Source organism: Salmo salar, chromosome ssa13 (assembly GCF_905237065.1).
Source record: "Salmo salar chromosome ssa13, Ssal_v3.1, whole genome shotgun sequence".
Classification (NCBI taxonomy): domain Eukaryota; kingdom Metazoa; phylum Chordata; class Actinopteri; order Salmoniformes; family Salmonidae; genus Salmo; species Salmo salar.
Window position 1 is genome coordinate 19,513,026 of NC_059454.1, and position 12,232 is coordinate 19,525,257.

Below are 12,232 nucleotides of genomic sequence, written 5' to 3' on the forward strand. Positions count from 1 at the left end.
TTATGTTGTATTTTGGAGCATGATGATGGTCTTTACATATCCAATGGTATTTTTGATTAAACTATGTATGATGCTGTTAGTATTCATATCATGTTGTATAGATGGATGGTTTTTTAAACTATAGTTCGTACATTCTAAATTGTTGTATACTCCCAAGAGTATTATAGCGAATGAAAACATAGATAACAGATAAATCACTGTTACTGTCAAATATAATGTACAGTAATACCATAATGTCGACCAATACCACAATGTACATTAATACCATAATGTTGACCAATAACACAATGTCCACTAATACCATAGTGTCCACTAATACCGTAATGTCCACTAATACCATAGTGTCCATTAATACCATAGTGTCCACTAATACCATAGTGTCCTCTAATACCATAGTGTCCACTAATACCATATTGTCCACTAATACCATAGTGTCCACTAATACCATAATGTCCATTAATACCATAGTGTCCACTAATACCATAGTGTCCACTAATACCATAGTGTCCTCTAATACCATAGTGTCCACTAATACCATAGTGTCCACTAATACCATAGTGTCCTCTAATACCATAGTGTCCACTAATACCATATTGTCCACTAATACCATAGTGTCCACTAATACCATAATGTCCATTAATACCATAGTGTCCACTAATACCATAGTGTCCATTAATACCATAATGTTGACAAATACCATAATATCCATTAATACCATAATGTCCACTAATCCCATAATGTCCACTAATACCATAATATCCACTAATACCATCGTGTCCATTAATACCATAGTGTCCTCTAATACCATAGTGTCCATTAATACCATAGTGTCCAGTAATACCATAGTGTCCACTAATACCATAATGTTGACCAATACCATAGTGTCCTTTAATACCATAGTGTCCACTAATACCATAATGTTGACCAATACCATAGTGTCCTTAAATACCATAGTGTCCATTAATACCATAGTGTCCATTAATACCATAGTGTCCACTAATACCATAATGTCCACTAATCCCATAATGTCCACTAATACCATAATATCCACTAATACCATCGTGTCCATTAATACCATAGTGTCCTCTAATACCATAGTGTCCATTAATACCATAGTGTCCAGTAATACCATAGTGTCCACTAATACCATAATGTTGACCAATACCATAGTGTCCTTTAATACCATAGTGTCCACTAATACCATAATGTTGACCAATACCATAGTGTCCTTAAATACCATAGTGTCCATTAATACCATAGTGTCCATTAATACCATAGTGTCCACTAATACCATAGTGTCCACTAATACCATAATATCCATTAATACCATAGTGTCCACTAATACCATCGTGTCCATTAATACCATAGTGTCCACTAATACCATAGTGTCCATTAATACCATAGTGTCCGTTAATACCATAATGTCCATTAATACCATAGTGTCCATTAATACCATAGTGTCCACTAATACCATGGTGTCCATTAATACCATAATGTCCTCTAATACCATAGTGTCCATTAATACCATAGTGTCCTCTAATACCATAGTGTCCATTAATACCATAGTGTCCAGTAATACCATAGTGTCCACTAATACCATAATGTTGACCAATACCATAGTGTCCTTTAATACCATAGTGTCCATTAATACCATAGTGTCCATTAATACCATAGTGTCCATTAATACCATAGTGTCCACTAATACCATCGTGTCCATTAATACCATAGTGTCCACTAACACCATAGTGTCCACTAATACCATAGTGTCCATTAATGCCATAATGTCCATTAATACCATAGTGTCCACTAACACCATAGTGTCCATTAATACCATAATGTCCATTAATACCATAATGTCCATTAATACCATAATATCCACTAATACCATAGTGTCCACTAATACCATAGTGTCCTCTAATACCATAATGTTGACCAATACCATAGTGTCCACTAATACCATAGTGTCCACTAATACCATAATGTTGACCAATACCATAGTGTCCACTAATACCATAGTGTCCATTAATACCATAGTGTCCATTAATACCATAATATCCACTAATACCATAGTGTCCACTAATACCATAGTGTCCACTAATACCATAATGTCCATTAATACCATAGTGTCCACTAATACCATAGTGTCCATTAATACCATAGTGTCCATTAATGCCATAATGTCCATTAATACCATAATGTCCATTAATACCATAGTGTCCACTAATACCATAATGTCCATTAATACCATAGTGTCCACTAATACCATAGTGTCCACTAATACCATAGTGTCCACTAATACCATAGTGTCCACTAATACCATAGTGTCCACTAATACCATAATGTCCATTAATACCATAGTGTCCACTAATACCATAGTGTCCACTAATACCATAGTGTCCACTAATACCATAATGTCCATTAATACCATAATGTCCATTAATACCATAGTGTCCATTAATACCATAATATCCACTAATACCATAGTGTCCACTAATACCATAGTGTCCACTAATACCATAATGTCCATTAATACCATAGTGTCCACTAATACCATAATGTCCATTAATACCATAGTGTCCACTAATACCATAGTGTCCACTAATACCATAGTGTCCACTAATACCATAGTGTCCATTAATGCCATAATGTCCATTAATACCATAGTGTCCATTAATAACATAATGTTCATTAATAACGTAATGTCTAATACCATAGTGTCCACTAATACCATAATGTCCACTAATACCATAGTGTCCACTAATAACATAATGTCCATCTAATACCATAATGTCCACTAATACCATAATATCCACTAATACCATAATGTCCACTAATACCGTAATGTCCACTAATACCATAATGTCCATTAATAACGTAATGTCTAATATCATAATGTCCACTAATACAATAATGTTCATTAATAACGTAATGTTTAATATCATAGTGTGCACTAAAACCATAAACTCATTTTACAATACAATACTAGCATGGAATAACTACTCTACTGCATGTGATCATATCTAGCAGAGGATAGACAGTATATTAGGAGGGTTGAGTTTGGCTGAAGTGTGATTACTGCAGGACTCGTCCTAGAAGTGTGGACATGTTCCATCTGTAGCCCCGCTGGTTGAGAGGATGCTGGGTAAACAGGTCAAGGGTCATTCACTCGTCCAATGAGCAGATGAGTGAAAGGAGATGGGGGTCAGAGGTCTCTGTCTCTTTCCTCTCCTCCACTTCTACTCCTTCTGTTCCCTCATTCTCTCTCTCTCTCTCTCTCTCTCTCACACACACACACACACACATACACACATATATACAACCACACACACACAGAGCACAAACAACGGATCTATTTTATTGATTTGACTCCTGTGCCTGCTCGGCTGCCCACTGGAGGGGGAGGAGCAGAGCTCTAATGAATACCTCCACCCTGTGCCCCCTAAACCAAGCCCTACTCCCCCACCTTAATTAACTGTGTGTGTGTCTGTGTTTTTATGTGTGTGTTCTCTGCCTCCTTATTCAGCTGCCCCCGTCTCTTTCTTCTTAACTCGCTTTTCCTTTAGCCTTTTACACAGGAAGTCTCTCTTGTACTGCTCTGTCTCTGTCTCTGTCTCTGTCTCTGTCTCTGTCTCTGTCTCTTTGTGTGAGCTGCCAGTGAGTAAATCATGCATAGCAAATCCAGGAATACATTCTTCAGTCGTTCAGTACATACTGTATGTCAGAGTCTAGGTGATGTGGGTAAGGCGGAGTCAGGCGCAGGACACAGAGATGAGTAATAATCGTAACTTTACTCAAAAATAATCCTCCAACAAGGAGAACGAAAATCCAGAATCACATAAACGAGACAACTGACAACAATAAACACGCACAAAACCATGATGGCTCCAGAGGGTTAAATAGGGAAATAATTCAAACGGAATGGGAACCAGGTGTGTACAATACAGGCAAAACAAATGGAAAAAGAAACGTAGATCGGTGGTGGCTAGAAAGCCGGTGACGTCGACCGCCGAACCGCCGCCCGAACAAGGAGAGGCACCAACTTCAGTGGAAGTCGTGACACTGTATGTGGTCACCCCCAAAGCCAATTCCTCCTTTGGCCGCCTTTCCTTCCAGTTCTCTGCTGCCAATGACTGGAACGAACTGCAAAAATCACTGAAGCTGGAGACTCAACTTTAAGTACCAGCTGTCAGATCACTGCACCTGTACATAGCCCATCTGTAAATAGCCCATACAACTACCTCATCCCCATACTGTTATTTCTTTGATTTATTTTCCTCCTTTGCACCTCAGTATCTCTACTTGCACATTCATCTTATGCACATCGATCACTCCAGTGTTTAATTGCTATATTGTAATTATTTCGCCACTATGGCCTATTTATTGCCTTACCTCCCTTATCCTACCTCATTTGCACACACTGTATGTAGACTTTTTCTACTGTATTATTGACTGTACGTTTGTTAATCCCATGTGGAACTCTGTGTTGTTGTTTGTGTTGCACTGCTTTGCTTTATCTTAGCCAGGTCGCAGTTGTAAATGAGAACTTGTTCTCAACTGGCCTACCTGGTTAAATAAAGGTGAAATAAATAAAAATGTGATTTAAAGACATGTCAATCCAGGACACTTATTATTGACCAGAGGATCCCTCCCCACATACCTCTAGTTACTTTGTCATGTACACCTTGACCCAAAGAAGTCTCTCAGACAGACCCCCCTCGCTTCAACATACAGCCATCCCCACAGTGGTGACTCAAGCCCATCAGTATTCAGCCAGAGGAGAGGAACACTACAGTCTCACAGCCCCTCTCTCACCTTGACTTTCACCACGGCAACAGAACACGGCAACAACGCCGTGGCAACCAACACACTGCATATCGAGCATACCTGAGGACAATGAAGACAAGTCGTACTCTTACCCTCCCCCTCTTATTCTCTCTGCCTTCTCCCTCTCTCTGCCTTCTCCCTCTCTCTGCCTTCTCCCTCTCTCTGCCTTCTCCCTCTCTCTGCCTTCTCCCTCTCCCTCTCTTCGCCTTCTCCGTCTGTCTGCCTTCTCCCTCTCTCTGCCTTCTCCCTCTTTCTGCTTTCTCCCTCTGTCTGCCTTCTCCCTCTCTCTGCCTTCTCCCTCTCTCTGCCTTCTCCCTCTCCCTCTCTCTGCCTTCTCCCTCTCCCTCTTTCTCTGGCTTCTCCCTCTCTCTGCCTTCTCCCTCTTTCTCTGGCTTCTCCCTCTCTCTGCCTTCTCCTTCTCTCTGCCTTCTTCTCTCTACCTTCTCCCTCTCTCTGCCTTCTCCCTCTCTCTTCCTTCTCCCTCTCCCTCTCTCTGCCTTCTCTCTCTCCCTCTTTCTCTGCTTCCTCCCTCATTCACTCTCTTCCTTCCCCCTCTCTCTGCCTTCTCACTCTCCCTCTTTCTCTGCCTTCTCCCTCTCTCTTCCTTCTCCCTCTCTCTGCCTTCTCCCTCCCCCTCTCCCTGCCTTCTACCTCTCCATCTCTCTGCCTTCTCCTTCTCCATCTCTCTGCCTTCTCCCTCTCCCTCTCTCTGCCTTCTCCCTCTCCCTCTCTCTGCCTTCTCCCTCTCATCTCTCTGCCTTCTCCCTCTCTTCCTTCTCCCTCTCCCTCTCTCTGCCTTCTCCCTCTCCCTCTCTCTGCCTTCTCCCTCTCCCTCTCTCTGCCTTCTCCCTCTCCCTCTCTCTGCCTTCTCCCTCTCTCTGCCTTCTCCCTCTCTCTCTCTGCCTTCTCCCTCTCTTCCTTCTCCCTCTCCCTCTCTCTGCCTTCTCCCTCTCCCTCTCTCTGCCTTCTCCCTCTCCCTCTCTCTGCCTTCTCCCTCTCCCTCTCTCTGCCTTCTCCCTCTCTCTGCCTTCTCCCTCTCTTCCTTCTCCCTCTCCCTCTTCTCTGCCTTCTCCCTCTCCCTCTCTCTGCCTTCTCCCTCTCTCTGCCTTCTCCCTCTCATCTTCTCTGCCTTCTCCCTCTCTTCCTTCTCCCTCTCCCTCTCTCTGCCTTCTCCCTCTCCCTCTCCCTGCCTTCTCCCTCTCCCTCTCTCTGCCTTCTCCCTCTCCATCTCTCTGCCTTCTCCCTCTCTCTGCCTCTCCTCTCTGCCTTCTCCCTCTCCCTCTCTCTGCCTTCTCCCTCTCATCTCTCTGCCTTCTCCCTCTCTTCCTTCTCCCTCTCCCTCTCTCTGCCTTCTCCCTCTCCCTCTCTCTGCCTTCTCCCTCTCCCTCTCTCTGCCTTCTCCCTCTCCCTCTCTCTGCCTTCTCCCTCTCTCTGCCTTCTCCCTCTCCCTCAGTCTTTATCTTTCTCAGTTATTGTACTGTTTCCTTCCTCTCCTTTTTAACTCTTTCTCTTTTTCTCATTTACTGTTTGTCTTTTCTGTCTCGCTGTCCTGCATGCCACATTTCACATCTATAATAATACCTGCCCAGACCTCTCACACTTTGTGCAATATACTAGAAGTGTATGCATCACAGGCCAGTGATAGGAGGTGTTGTATTAGCTCTAACACACAGACAGACACACACACACTCAACCCCACTTACACACAGTATGCAAGCCAGTGTCCTACAAACCCCTAGGGAGTGTTGAATTGTGTGTGTGTGTGTGTGTGTGTGTGTGTGTGTGTGTGTGTGTGTGTGTGTGTGTGTGTGTGTGTGTGTGTGTGTGTGTGTGTGTGTGTGTGTGTGAGTGTGAGTGTGTGTGTGAGTGTGAGTGTGAGTGTGAGTGTGAGTGTGAGTGTGTGTGTGTGTGTGAGTGTGTGTGTGAGTGTGTCAGCAGTGCTGTCAGAAGTTGTGTGTGAAAGACATGTAGATCTACAGAGGAGAGTGTGGCAGCGTGTGTCTGCTGCTGACAGTTGTTCACAACATTCTCTACTTTACTCTGTCACTGGGCTGTCACTGGGCTGTCACTGGACTGTCACTGCAGTCTAAACAAACCTTTATACCCTAGATAGAATCTCTCTCTCTCTCTCTCAATTTTTTCTTCTGCACTCTCTCTCGTGTGCACCATCTCTCTTTTTCTGTCTCTCTGTCTCTCTCATTCTCTCTGTCTCTCTTTCTCTCTGTCTCTGTCTGTCTCTCTGTCTGTCTCTGTCTGTCTTTCTGTCTTTCTGTCTTTCTGTCTGTCTCTCTCTCTCTTTCTGTCTGTCTCTCTCTGTCTGTCTCTTTTTCTGTCTCTCTGTCTCTCTCTCTCATTCTCTCTGTCTCTCTTTCTCTCTGTCTCTGTCTGTCTCTCTGTCTGTCTCTGTCTGTCTTTCTGTCTTTCTGTCTGTCTCTGTCTCTCTCTTTCTGACTGTCTCTCTCTGTCTGTCTCTTTGTCTGTCTCTCTGTCTCTCTCTCTGTCGGTCTCTCTGTCTCTCTCTTGTTCTCTTTTGTACTCCAGCTCTCTAACTGTCTATCGCTGTTTGATCATCTGTCTTTTTTTCATAGGCTCTCTCTCGTTCCTTTACTCCCTCTTTCTCTCTCTTGCTATGTGTTTAAATGATCTCAGATGAGACAGTACTGATTTATCTGTCAACAGCATCCTGTCCTTTGTTGTAATTTTGGGGGATGTGTGTGTGCGTGTGCAGACACAAGTGCGTTTGGTGGAAAACACAAATTGCTGTACATTTTACAAACAGGATGAATTAGGGATGGGGTGTTTAAAGGAGAGGTTTTCCATGGATGATTTCAGCAGTCAAGACCAAATGAATGTTGTCAACGGCCAGGCAGCCCATCCGGACTGGTCTCAGAGTAGTGGGCATGTCAAAAGAAGTGGTTGTGTTGAAATAAATGGGTGTGTTGAAAGTGTACCGTTAATTGGATTGTCTCTTTTGATTGAACAGCATTGCCACCGCTCAGAGGACTAGCTTATTTTGTTCAGTCTCTTTCAGGAAGTGCATGGAGGATGCTAAAGCAGTTTTAATCACTTATACAACTCAAACTTTTAGGACTAATTATTACCGGTATACTAACTATGTTTCATGAATATCCAAAGAGTATTGTTTAGTCTCATAATCATTTTCTTTGAGTTCACATACACAACTTTATGAAAGCTGTTGTGACACATGAAGGTCTGCAAGCAGTAGAACCTAATTTGTATCTCCTGTTATAACATGCTAGTATCAGACGGGTAGCAGCATAGCTTTAGGCTATTTTTGGTCCTCATCGGCATGTCAGCAAACCTGCAGCCGGGCATGCAACCCATAGGTCTGCCTTTATTAAGCAAGCTTGCTATTGGTGTATAGTAATGGGACAGTGGGAAATGTTATCTTTAACATTGCACACAGTAGTCTACACAACAGAAATGAAATGTGATAAATGTAAAATATTCACAACATGAAAGCATGTTAAGATATATGCATTTAATTACATGCAATGTTTTTCCACAGTGTGAGTGATTTCACCACTCCATCATTCTGAGGTTTCAGTGCACCATCCTGTACAGCAGGGATGGGCAACTACAGTGCTCGGGGTCTGATTGGTGTCACATTGTCAGTGGAAAGTACTTAAGTAAAAATACTTTAATATACTATTTAAGTAGTTTTTTGGGGTGTCTGTACTTTACTATTCATATTTTTAGACAACTTTTACTTTTTCTTCACTACATTCCTAAAGAAAATGTGGTACTCTTTACTCCATACATTTTCCCTGACACCCAAAAGTACTCGTTACATTTTGACAGGAAAATGGTCCAATTCACACACTTATCAAGAGAACATCCCTGGTCATCTCTACTGCCTCTGATCTGGAGGACTCACTAAACAGAGAACATCCCTGGTCATCCCTACTGCCTCTGATCTGGAGGACTCACTAAACAGAGAACATCCCTGGTCATCCCTACTGCCTCTGATCTGGAGGACTCACTAAACAGAGAACATCCCTGGTCATCCCTACTGCCTCTGATCTGGCAGACTCACTAAACAGAGAACATCCCTGGTCATCCCTACTGCCTCTGATCTGGCGGACTCACTAAACAGAGAACATCCCTGGTCATCCCTACTGCCTCTGATCTGGCGGACTCACTAAACAGAGAACATCCCTGGTCATCCCTACTGCCTCTGATCTGGCAGACTCACTAAACAGAGAACATCCCTGGTCATCCCTACTGCCTCTGATCTGGCAGACTCACTAAACAGAGAACATCCCTGGTCATCCCTACTGCCTCTGATCTGGCGGACTCACTAAACACATGCTTAGTTTGTTAATTATGTCTGAGTGATGGAGTGTGCCCCTACCTATCCATAAATAAAAAATAAAAAAACAATTGTGCCATCTAGTTTGCTTAGTATAAGGAATGTGAAATGATTTATACTTTTACTTTTACTTTTGATACTTAAGTATATTTTAGCAATTACATTTACTGTTGATACTTAAGTATATTTCAAACCAAATACTTTGTCTTTTACTCAAGTAGTATTTTACTGGGTGACTTTCACTTTTACTTGTCATTTTCTATGAAGGTATCTTTTACTTTTCCACCCCTGTACATTTTTGCCCCAGCCCCTGCTAGCACACCTGCCTCCAATAATCAACGAATCATAATCTTCAGTTTAGAATGCAATTAGTTTAATCAGCTGTGTTTGCTAGGGATGGAGAAAAAGAGTGACACCATTCAGTCCCCTGAGGACTGGAGTTGTCCATCCCTGATCTACAGTCATGTCACCACGAATCTCTGCACTCGCTGGGAAAAACTGACAGAAAGTCAAACCAATTACATGTGCGCTTTCGATATGCCTACTTTCTTTCAACACAGTCAGTATCGGCCGCCATATTGGGCTGCAACTACCCGCTTCTCTCATCTGTCCCATTTATCACTAACAGATCTGAAAACAAAGGAATATCGGTCATCCGTACAGTGCATTCAGGAAGTATTCAGACCCCTTAGCCTTTTCCACATTTTGTTACTTTACAGCCTTATTCTAAAATGTATGAAATTGTTTTTTTCTCTCATCAATCTACACATAATGTCACGTTCGTCGTAAAGATGGGACCAAGGCGCAGCGGGAATGTGTATGCTCATCTTCTTTTATTTAATGCGAAGAAAACGAAACAAAACACTTAACCAAAACAACAACGACGAAAAAAACTGTCCTGTGAGACATACAGCTACACACGGAACAACTACCCACAAAAACCCATGAAAAAACACCCCTACTAAATAGGACCTTCAATTAGAGGCAACGAGGAACAGCTGCCTCCAATTGAAGGTCAAACCAGTAAACTAAGCATAGAAATAGATAAACTAGACACATACATAGAAATAGACTAACATAGAACATTGCCCAACAAACCCGAAACACATTAAACAAACACCCCCTGCCACATCCTGACCAAACTACAATAACAAATAACCTCTTTACTGGTCAGGACGTGACACATAATACCCCATAATGACAAAGCAAAAACAGTTTTTTAGACATTTTTACAAATGTATATATATAAAAAAAACTGAAATATAAAATTGACATAAGTATTCAGACCCTTTACTCAGTACTTTGTTGTAGCACCTTTGGCAGCGATTACAGCTTCGAGTCTTCTTGGGTATGATGCTACAAGCTTGACACACCTGAACTTGGGGAGTTTCTCCCATTCTTCTCTGCAGATCCTCTCACGCTCTGTCAGGCTGGATGTGGAGCTTCGCTGCATAGCTATTTTCAAGTCTCTCCAGAAATGTGCCTTTTACTGAGGAGTGGCTTCCGTCTGGCCATGCTACCATAAAGGCCTGATTGGTGGAGTGCTGCAGAGATGGTTTTCCTTCTGGAAGTTTCTCACATCTCCACAGAGGAACTCTGACTCAAGAGGCTCGGTGGTTCCAAATTTATTCCATTTAAGAATGATGGTGGCCACTGTGTTCTTGGGGACCTTCAAGGCTGCAGAAATGTTTTGATACCCTTCACCAGATCTGTGCCTCAACACAGTCCTGTCTCGGAGCTCTACGGACAATTGCTTTGACCTCAGGGCTTGATTTGCTCTGACATGCACTGTCAACTGTGGGACCTTATATAGACAGGTTTGTGTCTTTCCAAACCATGTCCAATCAAATAAATGTATCACAGGTGAATTCCAATCTAGTTGTAGAAACATCTCAAGGATGATCAATGGAAACAGGATGCACCTGAGCTCAATTTCGAGTCTCATAGCAAAGGGTCTGAATACTTATGTAAATAAGGTATTTCTGTTTTTTAATTGTGTGTAGATTGATGAGGGAACAAATCTGTTTAATACATTTTAGAATAAGGCTGTAACGTAACAAAATGTAGAAAAAGGGAATGGGTCTGAATACTTTCTGGAGGCACTGTACACTATATTTTTGGTGGGGCAAGTCTATGGTAAAGTGCTTTAGTGTACTCAATTTTTAAATTTGTCATTGGTTTGATATCTTACATGGTTTATGTTGTCATATTTGTAAAGTAGAATTTTGTGCCTTTCAACATGACTAATAAAGATCAATCAATCAAACAACCAATGAATGAATGATTCCTCTCTGTCTCCAGGTGCAGATGTGACAGAGCTCAACAGCTCAGACAGTCGCGGAGAACGTCTCGACTTCTTCCTCAAACAGGAAGAAGCTCTGGCAATGGGCGAGGCCAACTTCCTGGGTGCCAGCGAATCAGATGAGGCAGGAGGTGGGACCGGGGACGGGGCTACATCTTCGGTAGCCAATCTGAGGGCAGCATTGATGAGTAAAAACAGCCTGCTTTCGCTACGGGCTGAGATGCTGGGAGATGATAACCCTGTACTGTTTGAATTCATGCCCAAAGGAGGACACTCCCTTTCACGTAAGTTACTGTTATAGTATGTTACACACAAACACACACAAACACACACAAACACACACCACACTCCAACTGCACTTAACTGCTGTTTGAGTGTCACACAATACCACTGCTATAGAATAATCATTCTCTCATTGGCTTTTGTGAATTTAGTTTTGGTGTGTGTATTCGTGCGTGCAGGTGTGCGTGTTGTTTGCATGCTGTGTGTGTGTGTGTGTGTGTGTGTGTGTGTGTGTGTGTGTGTGTGTGTGTGTGTGTGTGTGTGTGTGTGTGTGTGTGTGTGTGTGTGTGTGTGTGTGTGTGTGTGTGTGTGTGTGTGTGTTCAGTATGTAACAGGTCTGTGTGATGGTGCAAGAGAGGATTACTAAGTTGTGACTCAGTGAGAGAACATTGTGCTGGGATGGCTCCCGGGTGTGTGAGAAAATGTTTCCTGGATTTCTTTGCCGAAGTGTGTGTGTCAGTGTGTGTGTGGTTTCATAAAACAGGGTTTAG

At 42.5% G+C, this 12,232-nt stretch overlaps 1 protein-coding gene across 4 annotated transcripts in view; it reads left to right on the plus strand.

Annotated features, from left to right (window-relative positions):
* The window catches only part of LOC106566585 (zinc finger and BTB domain-containing protein 46), a 120,621-nt gene that overhangs the window by 75,722 nt on the left and 32,667 nt on the right, over nucleotides 1–12,232 (plus strand). For all 4 annotated transcript variants that reach the window (XM_014134726.2, XM_045693023.1, XM_014134725.2 and 1 more), the window contains exon 4: nucleotides 11,459–11,743. In XM_014134726.2, coding sequence (XP_013990201.2) covers nucleotides 11,459–11,743 — 285 coding nt within the window. The remainder of the gene's footprint in view (nucleotides 1–11,458; nucleotides 11,744–12,232) is intronic.